Source organism: Hippocampus guttulatus, chromosome 15, assembly GCF_054856545.1.
Source record: "Hippocampus guttulatus isolate MCC_2025c chromosome 15, RoL_Hgut_1.0, whole genome shotgun sequence".
In the NCBI taxonomy this organism is placed as follows: domain Eukaryota; kingdom Metazoa; phylum Chordata; class Actinopteri; order Syngnathiformes; family Syngnathidae; genus Hippocampus; species Hippocampus guttulatus.
The window spans coordinates 12,161,294-12,178,507 of record NC_141275.1 but is presented as its reverse complement, the minus strand read 5'-3'; the positions used below and the strand labels follow the sequence as shown (position 1 = coordinate 12,178,507).

Genomic DNA, 17,214 nt, shown 5'->3' with positions numbered 1-17,214 from the left:
AGGCGCAGGGCAGCCATCCCCCGTATAACTTTGGCGAACGTGAAGAAAATGTACTTGTGCTTTTGACATCCGTCTCCCTTCGGTCAACCTCAACATTTCTTCCAAACCGTGCCACACCTCGGGCCACGAGTTCACGCGCACAACTCCCAACACGTTGAAGGGGAAATCGGATTATAAATAGAACGTTCTTGAGATGATTGGCCTCCCTTGTATTGGTCGGTGCTTGCTACAGAGGAGCCAGTGAACGAGGAGGCTGTGGAATGAAGGAAAAGAGGAGGAGATAGAAAGGAGTAGAGAGGACTGGCCAGTGGAAGGGGGTGGGGGGGGGGGAATCCCAACAACAGGAAACGGAGCGATTCTAATGCTGTTTCTGCAAGTCCTTCGCAGATAAAGCGGCCGCTTGCCACGTCTCAGCAAAGCAAAAGTGTCAACTGTGTCATTCCTGTGAGGCGATGCCACTCTTAACGTTTGACCATTTAAAGAAGTGACGTCACGTCACTTCAGCCCTCAGCCTCCAGTCGTGCGCTCGGTCAAAATGTGAGCGGATGCAGCACATTTGGCAGAAGAGTGCCGGGGACTTCTACGCGGTTGCTTTTTGATCCGCAAGCTCGCCCTTGCTTGGGGGGGTCATATGGATTCATCGCGACCATTACAAGGAGCTGCTAATCATCTGGACCGTTAACTGGAACCACATGAAGAAAAAAGGGACCAAGCAGAAGTCCAAGACGAAAGGAAGTGAAAATGCGTTCGGCTGTGACCTGACCGAACATCTCCAGAACTCAGGACAGGAGGGTAAGATTCTCTTTTCTTCTCATTCAACCACGAGAACCTTTTTTTTTTTTTTTATTGCGTCGGAACACGAAGATTCAGGATGCTATTGGACAACACGTGTAAGACTCTATGGGCACGTAAACCAAACGACACGAAAGACAAGAAGTGAAGAACTTACAAGTGACAAAATGGGCTTTGTTCAACGGCTCCATACGTGTGGCGTGTGTATATTCAAGCGTTTAAAAACGGACTTGCCATTCATCCGACTATTTTGCCTGGAGCCGCTGGGTCATTGGTGAAGTTTGGGTGTGGCTGTGTCTCATTTTTTTTTGGACTCACTTGCTTCCAGTGACGGAGAGTCCCTGTGACTCGTCGTCGGGGCCTCGCTGCTGCCTACAGGAAACGGAGAGAGGCACAAAGAACAGGATGGTCAACTATTCATAGACGGGACCTTTGTTGTTGATGCAATATTTCCATGATGCCAAATGAAAATGTGTGTGGTTTTTTTGTTTGGGGGTTAACACGTTATGTACAAAGAGAGGGAAAGGAAATGAACACCAAAGCAAACTTTGAATGTAACTTTAATGAGCAGGACTTGCGGGGGGTGCGTGTGAGAGGCGGAGCATTCAGTCCAGGAAGTGGAGGCGGCGGGGGGGGGGGGGGGGGGGGGGGGGGGTGAGAGGTACGGTGACACCGCCGTCCACCTCTGTCATTGATACTTTTTTTGTTTTTTTAATCGTTGATTTTGATCTTAAAGAATCATAACAGCAGACCTTCAAGGTTGAGTCCTCTTGGCAAAAAAATCTAATCAAATACTGTAGATGTAGATCACCGCATGGTGTCTGACAGCCGAAATGTTATAGGCTGCTTGCTGGTTTAGGGGGGCTGATTTGTTCTATCCAAATCAAAAGATTGTGAAGTACCACAAACCTCTAAGCCTGTATCTAATTGATGGAGAACAACGGGAATGATACAGTATTAGCAATAATGTAGATGAATAAGGGACAAGGGAAAAAGTCCTAAATTGCTTGATCATCGGTTTTATCTGTATTTCCTCATCGCACTTTTCTTCGGGGTTTCATGAGAAGCAGCTATTTCGTTGTTGTGTAATCCCGCTCTAGATACATGACGAAATGATGAGACCTCGTCTTTCTGCAGACAATATACCGGTAGTGTGCACCCACAACCAAGCTCAAAATGGGCTGTTTTGAGTGCATCTTCAGCTTTATTATCTTCTCTGAAGACCGATTCACCGAACCCCTGGGGTTTGATCGAACCACTGATCTGGAGTATAAAAGCGACCGTAAAAAGATGCGCCGGCTGCATCACATACAATACTGTGCAAAATCTTCACCACTGGATTTGCTGTTTGAATGACCTTTGGTCTCCAACAGTCATTTTGATATTAAAATAGTCAACAAACGCACAATTAGCAAGTCCATGCCGAAAATTTTCTTGAGACGTGGTGCAAGATTTAATGAAAAAAAAAAATCCTTCAAAACATGAAGTCACTGACATCAATGAAATTGTACAGGCACCAGGATTACAACTGCACCACGCATCATCTTCCATGAACTAGGAAGTACAGTGATTAAAAAAAAAAAAGGCAAACCGACATTTAATTCATTCACCTAATATAATCAACCCCCCAAATTATGCAGTGGTGCAAAAAAATAATAATAAAAGCCCCAACAATGCACTGTATGGCCAACAATATCCTGAATGTAAAATTTCATGAATACAAGTGTGCCGGCGCTCGGGCGTCAAGCTGACACCTGTTGCAGGCACAAACATTGACTTATTTTTAAGACGTTACGTGACAAAAAGTTGCACGAGTCTGTTTGGGCCTCTGGAGTAAAGACAACTAAATGTGCATATTTAAAGCAAATATAGATGGATGCCAAAGCAGAAGTTAAGAGTGTCCCCTGTGTTGGCGTCCGAGTATAGAGACAGAGAACATAAATCAAGGCCGCGACACTGGTCATTGTCCAGCTTTTCGCCGCAGGCACGCAACCTAGAATCACGTCAAACACATGCTGGAAGACTCTTTGAGACGGAGATGAGGGAAGACAAAGCGCATCCCAAAATAGCTCGTAGACTATCTTCACGGTGAGATGCATGCAAGTGAGGGCGGAGTTCAAAGTTGGAACAGTCTGCTGGTCAGACAGAACACAAATTACATGGACGTGGACTCCAACAACGTTTCTATTCAGAAAAGCGAGGGATCACCGTTTTCGGCAGTTTGACTTAAAAGTCCCAACTCAAACGGCTGGAGCTGAAAGTGCATGCGCTGTAAGTGAGGAAAGTCGCGTCGGCCACTGGGTAGCCGTTTTCTATTAGAGGAAATGTCGTAAGTAATACCCGCTACAAGGGCTGGGTGTGTCAACCTTCCTCTGAAACAAACAAACCATTTTTAACTTCCTGTCAAAGGCCACCTACAATCAGTAGCCCAAAGGGAGAGAAAACAAGCCCGTAACGTCCAAGGCAACGTGCGCGGCATGACTTTGCCGATAGATTTCATGACCGGAAATGCCACTGGTATTCACCGAGTACATTTTGAAAAGGTGTCCCGTGTGCCGGCAAATAAGACAAACACTTTCTACGCTTCAGTCCCTCAGGTGCTACGGAAATGCGCAGAGTTCATCGAGAAGCACGGGATTGTGCATGGGATCTACAGGTTGTCAGGGGTCACCTCAAACATCCAGCGACTCAGGTATGTCGTTTCTTGCGCAGTCCCCCCTTTTAGATTGGGTCACACGACACGTCAATAGTCAGACGAGTAGTGCGGGGAGGGGCGGGGCTTTGCTTACTTTCCTCACATCACTGCAACAAAAATATAGTTGACTGGATCATGTCAAGCGTTCACCGTCAATTATCTGCTGTGTGTGTGTGTGTGTGTGTGTGTGGGCCCGCGCAGACAGGAATTCAGCGCCGAGGCGTGCCCTGACCTTACAAAGGAAGTGTACCTCCAGGACATCCACTGTGTGGGTTCCTTATGCAAGCTGTACTTCAGGGAGCTACCAAATCCTCTCCTCACATATGAGCTATATAGCAAGTTCACTGTAAGTTACAGAGCCGTGACGGGAATTTTGCCTCTTTTCTTTTGTGGCTCGCCATCTATGACTGATAAATCGATGTTTAGTTCTTGTAAAACCTGAAATCTTTGTGGCAACGACTGGGAAAGGCCCTTTTCTGTTTCAGCTTCTGTCCACAAAGTAAGGTTTGTAGACATAAATTTGTACTTCCGAGCCCTGACCTGAACCCCATCGAACCCGGGATAAACAGCAACCGCGCCTGTGGGCCACGTGTTCTTCATGTCCATGTATTGTGGCCTCTCAAGAAAGCCTTCCCAAAATGGAGCCCCGCCCCCCAACTCCAAATTTTCAAGTGCGCCAATACTTTTGACCCTATCTCAGGTTTCCAGAGCTGCGTCTTGTGTTTGATTTGGCACCATGAGTGCGACTCGTCATCTGAAGGTGATTTTCAACATCCCTTCCATCCCCAATAACCTTCCTGGAAGCTTTTTCGAGTATATATCTGTCATCCTGTGCTTTAGTATTACCTTTTTTTCCCCCCTTGGAACCGTGCCACCAGACTTGCCGCCAGACACATAGGAGACTGCATAAAAACAATTTACGTTGGCCACAAATGCCCGACAAATCCAGAAAATGTGTTGAGGCCTAGGTAGCATCATTTTGAGGCGGCACACACTCCGACAAAAGGCTTGTTGACATTCACGCAAGTGTCCTGGTGGGAGTTGACTTTGGAATTCGGTTCATATTCCAAATAAAGCAGCAAGTGGAATTAAAAACATGATGTTTATTTGACATGCTAGGAAGTGGCTTCAGTGTGCGGTGATCACGAAAGACTTCTACACATCCAAAAGATTGTGAAGCAACTGCCGACCCCTCACTTCAGGTGAACTGCGGCACGGAATGCCATCTCATACTTCATTTAAGCCTTAGTATTGTGATAAATGAGAGACGGAGTGTTTCTCAACTGCTTTCAGGACTCTGGAGTACCTCACCAAGCATTTGGCCCGCCTCGCCACTTTGAGTGCCCAGACAAACATGCACACACGCAATCTGGCCTTGGTTTGGGCTCCTAATCTACTGAGGTGGGTTTATAAAGAACAATCAGATTCTGAACTTTTTCCCCTTTGCACGTCCGAATGTATTATTTATTTTCACAGATCTAAAACAATAGAGGCCACATCTGGTAATGGAGACATGGCTTTCCAGGAGGTGCGAATACAACAGTCGGTGGTAGAGTTCATCCTAAACCACACGGAGCAGATCTTCAACAGCGACTCGGTGCAAATCAAAGCAAAAGACGGTATGAAATTCACCTCAGGCAAACCGACCCGGAAAAGATTTGTGAAAACATGACTTGTAATACTTCAACAGGGCCGAGTTTGATGTGCGGGGAGAAATACGCCACGCTCCCGATTAGCGGTCAGTGCGGGCCGATGAAACTGATGAGTCTGGAAGAAGCCCAAGCTCGTTCCTTAGGTCCAAACCATCCCGTGCATAAAGAACGCCAACGAGAGAACAGTCTGCCCAACACCAGCACAGCCACGCTCTACCACACCGTCATAGATTTGGACAGCAAGTAAGTCACACTTCACTGAGCGTACAATCAATTGTGGCCAAAGCTTGCAACTGAGCGGGGAAAAAAAACAACAAGAAATGTCAGCATGTGTGCCATACTCAAAGGAATTACCAGCAAGGAAAACAACTATTTATCTTTCAGGAGAAAGCTTTCTGGGAAATCCAAGAAATGGAAATCCATCTTCAACTTGGGACGCTCCGTGGACTCCAAGGGAAAACTGAGCCGAAATGGAAGCGTGTTCATTCGAGCTCCAGGCTTAACAGGCAAGTTATCTTGGGACTGTAACAGTAACGCGGACAGCTCGCCAGTGACAAAAGTGTCCAGTGCCGCAGGGTACGGCATAAAGTACAATATCATCACCCAAGCCTGTCATTCAAGGCTACGCGTTACGAGCCAGCGGCATAGTCCAAAACAATGCACATACTGTGAATGACATTCCAAGAAATCTTCCTAACCAACAATCAGGAAAATAATTTGTAGATGGCACAAAAATGAAATCTTTGTTCCTGTTGGCATAAATTATCTTCAAAATAAATCAAAAATGCCTTGATGAACGTCAGAAGGGTCGCAGAAACTTCAGGTCAACAGTTAAACTCAAATGCTTAAGACAAATGAATGAAGCGCAGTAACCATGCCAAAAATAATTCTTGTTGAGAAATGAGCGTGTTACTCTGTGAAAGCGGTCTTATGACAACCCCTCACCCTGATGAAATTACAGAAGATTTTATGACACAATAGTTCCACAGCTACAGTTGGTTTTACAGCAGCACACTTGAGGGGGCCTGAATGTATTGCGCCATCTGGTGGATCCTGCCAACTGGTGTCATCCACTGTACCTCCATTTTTTGGAGACACCAACACAGCATTATCCCGTTGACACAAACATGAATTTGATCAAATTCCACATGACAGACCCATTTCTGAACAGTCATAAGTGGTCATCCAATTCATCACGGTATCCATCCTGACCGAGCTCATTCCTGGTTTCTCAAGAGCTCAGTAAATTTGTGGTCGAAAGGTCTTTACAGATTCATGTAATGCTCAGGGACTGTGTGTTAATCATATGCATTTTTCCCTCAGAAAAGGCATCTCTTCGACCATCCAGAAGCATGGAGTCGCTGTGCTCCTTGCCAACAGGTAGAGTCTATGCCAAAGAAAATGAAAATGATATATGGCAATCCTTTCATTGGTCCAACTCCTCTTGTTTCCAGATGATGATAGAACTGGAAACAGTCAATCCGATGGACAAGGCGGCATTTTTGTTCCAGATGTCAAATCAAGAACACTGGGATCGGATTCACTTTATGACTTGAGCGAACACGAGCACAACTGGGAGTTGAAAGGGAAAAAATCTGCCGGCGCAACAGGTGGATGGAACGCCGGCTTGAGCCAAAAAGGCGGCTCATCGGGTGCTTCGGCAACTTCTCAAAGAACACTGCCAGAGCAGCTCAAGGTGTTCAAAGGAGATGAGCTGAGTGGCTACAAACCCACATCGCCTAAAAACAGGAGAATGCTCTACTCGGGTTCCTCCTCTAACAGCACCTCTCGACCTTCCTTTCCGGGAAGCTTATTTCCACTGGAGTCATCGCCGAGACACCAGCGTAGAGCGGTCAACATCTCTGAGCCTTTCGCTGTCTCGGTGCCCCTGCGCGTGTCGGCCGTGATCAGCTCCAACAGCACGCCATGCAGAGGCCTTGCCAAAGACCGAATAGCTGCAGCAACCCTGAAAGCCTGTCGAGAGACTTCAGAGCAGAGCAATGGTGGAAAAGGCGGCATGGGTCCCGAAACGGAGCCCGACAAGAGAGATGGAACAGAGAAGAAAAAATCATCGGAGCCGGCCTCAAGTGGACCGCCGGAGGGTAAGAGCTGCTGCGTCTTTCAACCCATTTTAGAATGCAGGTTGCTTAACAACGACAGTCTGTTCCAAATCCAACCGTATCCAAAGGCATTCCTTTTCTTCCTCCCTTCATCACGACTCTTTAAAAGATGTGTCAGACGGGTGTGGCAAATATGTATTTCAAATCCAAATGACAAAATGCGAGTTTTGCTCTTCAATGCGGGCCGGATGATCAACCCAAGCTCAAGGGAATCATGATGTCAAAAAATATTTATTTTGTGACACCAGTCCTAGAACCATTCTGGAACAGTTTGAATGCTACTGTCACCTTTGGTAGCATAGGTCAGGAATCGCAGGCTACCCATCCGGCAATTAATAATGTGCTTCGCTCTCAGATTCAAGCAAAGGAGTACGACAGGGAGCTGGGGAAGAGGCGAGTAATACTGCAGTGGAAGATGTTTCAGTTCTGAATGAGGGCATGGCTCCAGTGCACTTGGTTGAGCAACAACTGGACAACCAAAACACGGCTCAACGGGTAAATAATCGGTTGTTAGTATTGCTACAAGAGTCTTATGAACAAGTATCTCGAAACTTTATGATGTCGTGACAAATGTGCCGACAGTATTTGTTATACAAAATGTTTTGTTTCTTTTTAATCTAGGACGAGGGCTTACGAAACGCAGAGGAGCTATGGTATGATGTCCGCCAAGAGCTTAAGATAACCGAAGCTGAAAGTGACCTCAGCTGCGATTCCATTTTACCTAGCGAAAACAAGAGGCTAACCATGGATGTTAAATCAAACAGAAGTCGCAGCTCTCCATCGCTGTCCATGTTCTGTAAAGACCAGACTTCAAAGACCTCTCTCAACCATCATCTTAACCCCTGCAGGGCTCAGTCGACAAAGAAGCAGCCTTCAGAGTCTGACATCTTATTTTCTCTCTATAAAAACGATGCTTGGGTGAACCAAAGTCGAAAACAGGGCAGCCCTGCTCCTGATGAAACAAACGACAAAAGTCAGCAGATGTCTCCAAAAATTCTGCCTTTGAACAAAGACGCAACCAGTGCAGAACAGTGCCGACTCACTTTGAAAGAAACCTGCGTAAATGAAGTTCCCGGTGACTCTCCAATAGTCGGCGGCTCCTCAGCAGCGGACGATGACCAAAGGCGATTTGGGGAACACGAAAGTCCCAAAGAAAACCAAAACGTCTCGCGTGATAGAGAGAAAATTCCTGAAGTTATTTCAAGGTTTTCCGCATGTTTGGAGGAGAGACCTAAATCTCTGGAGCTGCCAATCCAAGACGATGATGAAGGATGCGCAGGAAACTCTGAGGAGCTGGACCTGGTGGAATCATGGGAGGACCTCAGCTCCAACAAGCAGTGGGTCACCAGTCCACTGCACTCACCTGATGTGGAGGAATTGTTTCTACAGCAACCCTACGTCAGCTCCCAAGAGGTAACTTTGACCTCGGGCGATGACCGGACCCCGTTTCCTTCATCCGGTGTCAAACAATCAAAAAGAACATCTGTGGCTAAGACCTCGTCAGGAAACATTCCGCCAACATCCAGCAGCAAATGTCCGACTAAATTGAACTGTTTGCCTTCGATGCAGGCTAGCATCAGCACCAGCAATGGGTTGCACGCTCCAACTGGGAAATGCGGACCGAAAAAACTGAAATCATCGCAGCACTTTTACAGACAGATGTCTTGTGATTCAGCAGGGCCGGAGAAAAGAGAAGAACACAACCTTGCTAAACACAGACCATACTCTCTGAATCTGGACTTGGGGCCTCGATACATTCGCGACATTTCTAATCAGCAAAGCCGACCTTCATACGAGTTCTCCTCCTGTACGAGGTGTTCGTCCGGGACTGTGAACAATGGGCTCCTCTCTGAGTTGGACTTATTCCTGAATGATCGGCAGGCACCGCTGCGGCGAAACTCCGCCCCCGTCAGCGTGTCATCAGTGCGGACTGCCTTCATGATAAAGACATGCCAGGCCAAAGCCGTGCCTGTTGTACCACCAAAGGTGCAGTACAGTCAGATACCTCACTCGAGGAGAGACGGTGACATTGAGACAGGGACGGAACAGGACAAGGAATATCCTCAAACGAGTACCGAGAAAAGCCACGCTGCACCTGTCCCAGTTATGTCCGATCTGAAGGAGGAACTCGAGAATAAAGAGCCTGTGCCCGAACACCAGTCGCACCCAAAGGTTGAGAAACCAGCGGAGAACGCCAGAACGAGCACGACCGAGCTACCGGTTATCACCAGGCGACACGCCCCGAGTCTTGATGTGTTTGTTGACTGTCCCAGACCCAACAGAGCAAACCTTTTGCAAAGGCCCTCTTTTAGGAACCGGCAGAGACCCCAGAGTCTGATCCTGTTCAGTCCCCCTTTTCCCATAATGGATTACCCTCCATCGGGTGACGACGGCAAACTTCTGTCCTCCATCAAGAGCCTGGATGAGGAGTCAGCAGCGAAAGAGACGTCGGGAGAGGGGATCGCTCTCCAAAGTAAAATGACCATTCCCAAAAGTGGTCAGAGACTCGAAACGTCAACCAGCTGCTTCTACCAGCCACAGAGGAGATCGATGATATTCGATAACAGGAACCACAGACAGATCGAGTAATCAGGAAGACTGGCTGAATGTAAATAACTTACTGAGACGAATTTGAGAATGTTGTAAATCACAGTGATAGTATTTTATAGAAAGCTGTTCTGGGGGGGAGGGGGTTTTGAATGTTTTATTAAATTAAGATTTCTCACTACATTCACGGAGTATTTAAGAGAGTGTACATTTCGGAGATCTTTTAGTCACCGAGGCGTTTTAGCGGCGACATGGGCGACAACATCCGCGATTCAGACACGCAAAAGTGCTTTTGACCCCATGTGTGGTGCTTGAGTCACTTTAGTACAAACCAATGTTTTTTTGAGAGCATCTGACTGGCAATCAGCTTTGGATGATCGATCAATTACCTGCAGAATTGACTCTGTTATTTGATACTTGAAAACCAATGAAGGTTAGTTTGACTGGAGATAGTTTTCTTTTTGGCTCAGGCTCTTACCTGTTGAGTGTCTGTTACTTACTGGAAAAAAAAAAATGTTTGTTTTTTTACATGTCCAGCATAAACGCAACAATTCCAAAGACTAGCTAACATTCTCTGTATGTCATGGATCCAGTTTCCGCCAAGCAGCCCAGCTCCATCCGTATCTTAGGAAGTCTAGCAAAATATCTTCCTGGTAGCGCTGAAAAAATGTGTCAATTCATGGTGGGCTGCACTCTGTCGAACGGTCGCAAATCTCAAAACTGTCAATGATGGATCAAGATTGGCAGTTCCAAACCAGACCGTGGCAAGAACTGAACTGTAGCACTCTGCCTTCAAAGATGTGACATCAATCGCATTGCGATGTACTGACACTGAGCTCTCAGAAGCCAGCGTTTGTCCTGCAACCTTTTCGTGTTTTGTTGCATCCAGTTGAAACAAATCCTCCAACGTGAAGGCTTTGGGATCAACGCAAGTGTACAAAAACTGATAACGATTACCTGTGCTAGCTATAATGGCTCTGATCATATCGCTTGCAGGAACTATCCTGTGAAGATGCGTCTATCGGTGACATGAAGTCAACTTTAAACAGAAGGAAATAGAGGAAACAGTACCAAGATTTTGACTGTGATCATGATATTTAAAAGGAAATACACTTTCTGGTATACAGACTGTAAATCCGACCATTATCTTAACCGGCGGAAGAACCTTTTTTTTTGGGTGTTTATTTTCTTCATATGTTTACATTAGATTTTTTATCTGACAAAGATGCTTTTGAGAGGAGGAGCAAAGGCGATTGATACAGCCGACATGTAAAATCCGGGAGTTGCTCCCCCTGTGCATGCTGCTGTATCAATGTCCACCGAAAGCATCTAGAAACAATTTTATATGTTTGATATTGTTTTCCCAAATGACAACGTGTTGGGTGCACGATTCGACACAATTTGATGACCGTCGCTGTTTTTATTTGGTTGTTTTGTAATTTTCGCCTAAAGTGGACGCCTAAAATGTCTCCCAAGAAAAGTCCTCCTTCGGAGAGCTTGACCACAATGAAGATTATGAGAATAAACAGTTCTTCAAATGAAATGTTTTTGTTTTTGTTTTTTGTACAACAGATCAGAATTTGGGGAGAAATTTCACCCGCAACAACGTAGGCCAGAAGAGGACTTATTCTGAGTAACTGTAACTAATATTAACATTGTTGATGTATGAATGTTCCTTCAGGGTATTGCATGGACAAAGCCTTGTCTTGGTTCTAGTGGTGTACAAGTCCTCCATACAGTATTTCCACCATGTCGGAACCAAAAGAACATAAAAAAAATATGAGTTGTGGTGACCCGTCTTTCTTTGCTGCTGTAGTAGTAAATGCTACACATTCGGTGTACGCACAGTAGTTTAGGACAACATACAGAGACACGTTGGGCATATTCGTCTGGTTTTGGAGACTACAACTGTAATCAGTGACACAACGTTTCATCAAATGCAGGAGCGTGGCTTAGTTACATTTCCAATGCTGTTTTCAATCGTGTCATTTTAGCAGTGGAAGAAAAAAAAATATGGGGCCTTTTTTTGTGTGTGTTTGTTTTGAAACGCCACACTTGGCAATTGTGAGCTTCTATGTGGAAAGGAACCCAAGTTTGTCTTTTTTTACCAGCAGATGGCGCTCATGCGCCAAAATGCGGGATAGCAAAAGCAAGCCCGGGTGCAAGTCCAGCTGGACGCACACTGACCAAGTAAAATAAGTAAGTGCGTGTCTGTGTGCTGCAGGAGCAGCAAAGTAACTCGCCGCGAAACCCAATAAACGGGCGGCAAACGAATGCCATCCACGTTTTATCCTTAAAAACACCTCCAAACAACGGTGCTTTGCTGCGTAAAAATCGCATTTGTTTTCAAATGGATTTGATTCATAATTGCAGTGTTTCTCCTCGACACCATCACTGCCTTGCGTGTGGCATCTCAACCGCGATAAGTTGTCATCACGAAGAGGGAAAAAAATCCATCAGTGTTTTGTGAATTTTCACGATAAGATGTGAATAAATACAAAAATAAAACCCAAGCAGAAAGTGCACCCAAACGCGTAAAGGACAAGCGTCACACGCACGTCCAAGTCTATAAATTGGCGCTTGCAGAGGTCACTTCCATGTCTACGTCAGTTCATTATTAGTCGACCTCTGACACCGCTTCTATAAACCGAGGCCGAATTAGAAAGGCGCATTCTGAGCACCCTGGAAAAAAAAAAAAGGCAAAGCAAAGCACGGTTGCGCGCGTTGAATATTCAATTAAGAAGGGGGGCACATGTGGGAGAAGTGAGGCTGCGTGCCAGTCCTTCATCTTACATTACTGATTAGTTGTTAAACAGATTATATGCAGCTGAATGGGTTCAAATGTTGCAGCGAGAATACACTCAGGAGTTCAAGGCGCCAGTTTCCTTCTCTGACACTTTGACAAGGGCTCTGCACCCCACCCTGGCCCCTCTTCCAAAAAAAAAAAAAAAAAAAGCATGGAATGATGCAGCTCGCTTCATAGAAAAATAAAAATAAAAAATAAACGTCAACAAAGAGAAGCAAGTATTGGGTTAGGGGTAAAACACACAAAATCCTTCACTATTTATAAAGTGAAGTTAGCGAAACAAACATTCGCCATGCATAAACATGCCAGTTGTATTTGTTTATGTGATATATTCTAAAAAGGCTGAAAAAAAGTACTTATCCTTTCATACTTAAACAAGAAAGTCGTTATACTATCTCCAAATAGGAATTGATTCTCCCAATTGCTCTTGCTTGAAAGATAGAACACGTTTCAAAGTAGCAGCTGCTATTTATCCTTTCAACAAACAGGTCGAAACAACTTTAAAAAAAAAATTAAACTAAGAGTGTTGTGGTTTGCCTGCCGGCGGCTCTATAGATTATTTAGTGGGCCTCAAAAGTTTTTTTTTTGAAAGTATAGTCGAGTGTGCAGCGGCTGCAGCGAGCAAGCCACGCTCTCATTGAGAAGCCACGTGTCCGTTTGCAAAGCCTCTCCAACTTAACCACCTCCTTTGTACCACTAACCCACATCGGCAGCGTCCCTCCACATAAAGGGATTTGCAATTTCAAGATATTTCAGCTTAAATGTTTTTGACAGTTCCCTCGCTTTTACCTCGGCTCGGTTATTTTAACTGTGCCAAATGGGTCACCTTGGGTTGCTGTCTGCGCGCAAAGGGGCTTTTGCGCGCATTCAGCCTGAATTTTTTCCAACTTTCCTTGACGGGGAAACCAGCTGCTGGTCGTGAAAAGACGGCTTATTAATTGTCCTTTGTCATGCAGAATTGCTTGATTTCTAAAGAAACGTACAAAGGCTCTTTTTCAGGATTCAAGTATTTTGTTTCGTGCGTATTTTCAAACCATCGAATCAGCTGCAGCGCTGCGCCCGTCTACCAGACTCTCAGGTACTGACTGCCTGCTCCTTTTGTCCCCTTTTAATGCTGTTGTAAATCGGGCAGACTGATTTGTTACAAGCCGTTCTTTTAATCTGATAGATAAGAGACATGTCAAAGGAAAGCCGTAAATAAAAAATTAGCCGGGATAAAGACGAGGGCGAGTCTGCGAGATGGGCGCCTGTTGACTCAAGCCGCTCTCCAAGCGTCAGGGGAGCCCTCTCGTCAGCCCCGTCGAGGTTACGTCCACAATCCCCTTTTCTTCTTTTTTAAAAAGACACCGTGGTCCTTTTTGCTTCAATGAATTGATCGGCACAAAATTAAGAATAAATAAATTAAGCATTTGGAGCAGCGGCCGTCTAAGCTCCCCCAGGGCGCGTAGCCCCGGGCTATTGAATGGATAAAGGCTGCTTTGCAGAGAGCACATTTGGGGCAAAATGGGGCTATATGATGCAATTAACAAAATAGTCTAATCCCACATCTTAACAAATGCAAATATTGCCGTTTTGTTAAAATGCTTAAGTGAACCATTAAAGGGAGGTTTAAAAGCGAAACGTAACTTCCAAAAGGGACATTGATGCAAATAGCAGGCTGTGCACTTTTGAGGTTGGCATTTTTTTTTCGCCCTTTACAAAATTATACGATATGTTTAGAATGAGGCAGATATAATTTAAAGCGTATTCACTACAATAAGATCGGTTTAGGGCCCAAACAGTCCAGCAGAAAGCGGCTGGAACAGTGCGTAAAACAAAGGAGAAAGTCAGTGCGTGGACACTAAGCGCACAGGCTATGCGAGAAGAGATATATTATTGATTAAAATACATATTCATAAAATATTAATTTTTTTAAACCACAGATTTTTTTTTATCCGAAACATTCTAGTGACATTTGACAACGCACGATTTGACCATACATGGCACATTTTATCCATATTTTTTTCCCATCCTTTTTTGCGGTTTCCATTTTGTGTTCATAAAAAAAAAAGATGACGTCAATAAATAGCGATGTTTTATCCAGGGTAACAGAAAATGAGGCGTATTGTATTTATTCCCTTTAGGCTTCAAGCCACCTGCTCATGAATGCGGCAATAAACTTGAGCACACTTTGGGGCGCGTGAACAAAACAATAATGCGGGTCACGGACACCAAGCAGTGGCTCCTCATTTAATTTTCATACCCGATCGATATCTGACGCCATACGCACCCTAAATGATGCGCGTTTATTCACTCGCGGTCACGATTAACTCGCGCAGTCACACGAGACTTCTCGTTTCAGCCTAAAACCGCAAATGAATGAGTGAGTGGCAGTGAAATCCGCTTTAAAGGTCCCCCCCTACGGGAGAAAACGCCAAGAGATAGGTTTATTACTTCAGCAAGAAACAAGACAAAATATTTCATTTGTCACTCCAGGTTGCACTTCAGCAATCTGTCCACACTGCTAAGTAGGATAGTCAATATCAAAATGTGTTGGGAACACGTCTCTCTGCACACCACAGTCGCTTTTGTATTTATAATAAATGACAAAATTCTGAAGATGAGCTACACATTTTGTGAAAGCAATACTATTCTTTTGTATTGGTGTGCACACTTGCACACTTGAGTCAAGTCCAGTCGACTCGCATGAACTTGGCTCAGGTTTACGCGCGCGCACAAAGGCGCGCGCAAAAAAAAAAAAAACAACACCACCGAGACAACACAACTCGTACGGCTCAGAAATCTGCTTTTATTTCCCCACATTTTTAAATAAATAAATAAACTTGAAATCACGTTGAATCATAGGATTTGAGTCCAAGCTCAAAAACGGCGCAGGGTTCGCCTTTCCAAATATGCCTCCCATACTCAAGGTTTCGGCAACAACAAACGGACCGTTTTCAGAAGAAGAAAAGAAAAAAAACCTACATTACAAAACGTACAACATGTATACAGAATTATACAATCATTCAGGACAATTCCCTGATTAAATATTCTCTTTGTATTTACAGAAGTGGAACAGTCTTTTTGGCTCATGTTACATTTTTTAAAAAAAAATCATAAATCGTCCAGATGGGTGTTCAGGGGGAGACGGACAAGTCCACGTCATCCTTTTCGGAGAATGAGGAAGGAGACACGGGCATGTCGTCCTCTTCTTCCTCCGAGCATCTGGCCGCCGACGAGCATTTGCAGCCGTTGGTGGCAGTCCGTGGGCCGCCGGATCCGCTCTTGCCTTCCTTTTTGTGCTTCACTCGGCGGTTCTGGAACCAGATCTTGACCTGCTTCTCGGACAGGTTGAGGTAGGTGGCGATCTCGATGCGCCTCAGCCTGGACAGGTACATGTTGGACGTGAACTCGCGTTCCAGCTCCAAAAGTTGCGTGCTGGTGAAGGCCGTGCGCATGCGTTTGCTGCTCTGAACTTTGCCGTTGCCGTTTTCTGCCAAAATATGAAACGGGGCGGTCAAGTACACGCCGGGATGGGGGATGAGGGAAGGAGAAGTGCGCACGCGGCGACGGACTCACCGATGGAGATGCAGTGGTACTGTCGCGGGTCCGGGACCGCGTAGGCGGCCTGGTACATGGCGGCTCCGTGGGCGAGATTGATGCTGTTGGATGAGCCGTGTTGCCTGGATAGCGCCGTGTGGCAGTACTGCGAGCCGAAGGCCGGGAAGGAAGCTTTGAGGAGCGGCAGCGCGGGCGGGGACGGGTGCAGCTGGGAGGCGGCCATGCACAGCGGGCAGAAGCACAGCAGCCCGGCCTTCCTGGAGTGGCAGGAGCCCGGCAGCCCGTGCGCGGGGTGGCCCGGCGAGTGCACCGCGTAGGGGAAGAGAGGCGGGCTGTTCTCGCTCCCCTTGTCGTTGGCCTCTCTTAAAATCAACGAATCCACGAGAAAAGACCTCGGCATGGTGGCGGGTAGAAGTTGTGCGGCCGCAAAAAAAAGGCGTGGGACGTTGGCAGCGTGCTCTCGCGTGGAAGGGTGGACAGCGAAGTGGTGCTGAAGGCGCGCCGGGGGCTCCTTAAATAGGCGCCGCCGAGCCGCTTCAGCCATGTGACGGTTACGCTGCAAGCGGGCCGAGAGCCCTCAATAGGGTTTTGTGCTTTTCTCTCGGCATTCCCACTGCACGCTTCCCCATTATTTCACTTGTTAACTAAATGAACTGCATAATGTAGTCTATTCTTGTCAGCCCCACCCACGCCGCGAGAGGCGGCACTGCCCCATTCGGCCCTTTATCATCGCTCTTATTTTATCATAAAACACGGGCTTCAATTGTCACATTCAGAAAGCCCGGCGGTCGGGATTTCGAGGATTTGTCAGCCGGACAGGAATAAGAGGTGCGTGGCGCAAAAGCAAGCTCGAAATTTGCGCACGCTATTCGGTGACACCATCGCGGGGAGATGCGTCCGAAACGTTTGTTTTACTTTTTTTTTTACTATATGTATACGTACGCAACAGCTGAATGTAAAGTTTATGCAAACCAATTTAGGGTTAATGTGTCATTTTCGAGGCACAAGAAAAGGGACAAGTCATTGCCTGAAGGCAGTTCTGTTAAAGAGCGGTGATTAATT

The 17,214-nt window shown here is 46.0% G+C and overlaps 2 protein-coding genes across 3 annotated transcripts; one reads left to right on the top strand and one right to left on the bottom strand.

Moving 5' to 3' along the window:
* The first annotated feature begins 388 nt into the window (after positions 1 to 388).
* On the top strand, positions 389 to 11,349 carry arhgap31 (Rho GTPase activating protein 31). Of its 2 annotated transcripts, XM_086131286.1 has the most exons (13): positions 389 to 792; positions 3,382 to 3,484; positions 3,689 to 3,833; positions 4,607 to 4,689; positions 4,781 to 4,888; positions 4,964 to 5,106; positions 5,178 to 5,382; positions 5,524 to 5,645; positions 6,463 to 6,519; positions 6,594 to 7,241; positions 7,615 to 7,754; positions 7,881 to 8,672; positions 8,829 to 11,349. In XM_086131286.1, exons 1-13 carry the CDS (start codon positions 693 to 695, stop codon positions 9,846 to 9,848), a joined length of 3,666 nt encoding a protein of 1,221 aa, XP_085987412.1. In that variant the 5' UTR covers positions 389 to 692; the 3' UTR covers positions 9,849 to 11,349. The 2 variants fall into 2 exon arrangements, with proteins under 2 accessions (XP_085987412.1, XP_085987411.1); XM_086131285.1 differs by having other exon boundaries at positions 7,881 to 11,349.
* A 4,031-nt stretch (positions 11,350 to 15,380) lies between these two features.
* On the bottom strand, positions 15,381 to 16,696 carry gsx1 (GS homeobox 1). The gene is made up of 2 exons (XM_086131143.1): positions 16,171 to 16,696; positions 15,381 to 16,084 (listed from the first exon to the last, which is right to left on the bottom strand). Exons 1-2 carry the CDS (start codon positions 16,694 to 16,696, stop codon positions 15,729 to 15,731), a joined length of 882 nt encoding a protein of 293 aa, XP_085987269.1. The 3' UTR covers positions 15,381 to 15,728.
* Positions 16,697 to 17,214: the final 518 nt, after the last annotated feature.

What these genes read in the sequence shown, in the direction of transcription:
- arhgap31 (XM_086131285.1), top strand. Translation starts at nt 693, where the DNA reads ATGAAGAAAAAAGGGACCAAGCAGAAGTCCAAGACGAAAGGAAGTGAA. An exon ending in GTCATAGATTTGGACAGCAA is followed by an intron (nt 5,383 to 5,523) that starts GTAAGTCACACT and finishes TTTATCTTTCAG; the next exon opens with GAGAAAGCTTTCTGGGAAAT. An exon ending in ACCAAAACACGGCTCAACGG is followed by an intron (nt 7,755 to 7,880) that starts GTAAATAATCGG and finishes TTTTTAATCTAG; the next exon opens with GACGAGGGCTTACGAAACGC.
- gsx1 (XM_086131143.1), bottom strand. Translation starts at nt 16,696, where the DNA reads ATGGCTGAAGCGGCTCGGCGGCGCCTATTTAAGGAGCCCCCGGCGCGC. An exon ending in GTACCACTGCATCTCCATCG is followed by an intron (nt 16,085 to 16,170) that starts GTGAGTCCGTCG and finishes ATATTTTGGCAG; the next exon opens with AAAACGGCAACGGCAAAGTT.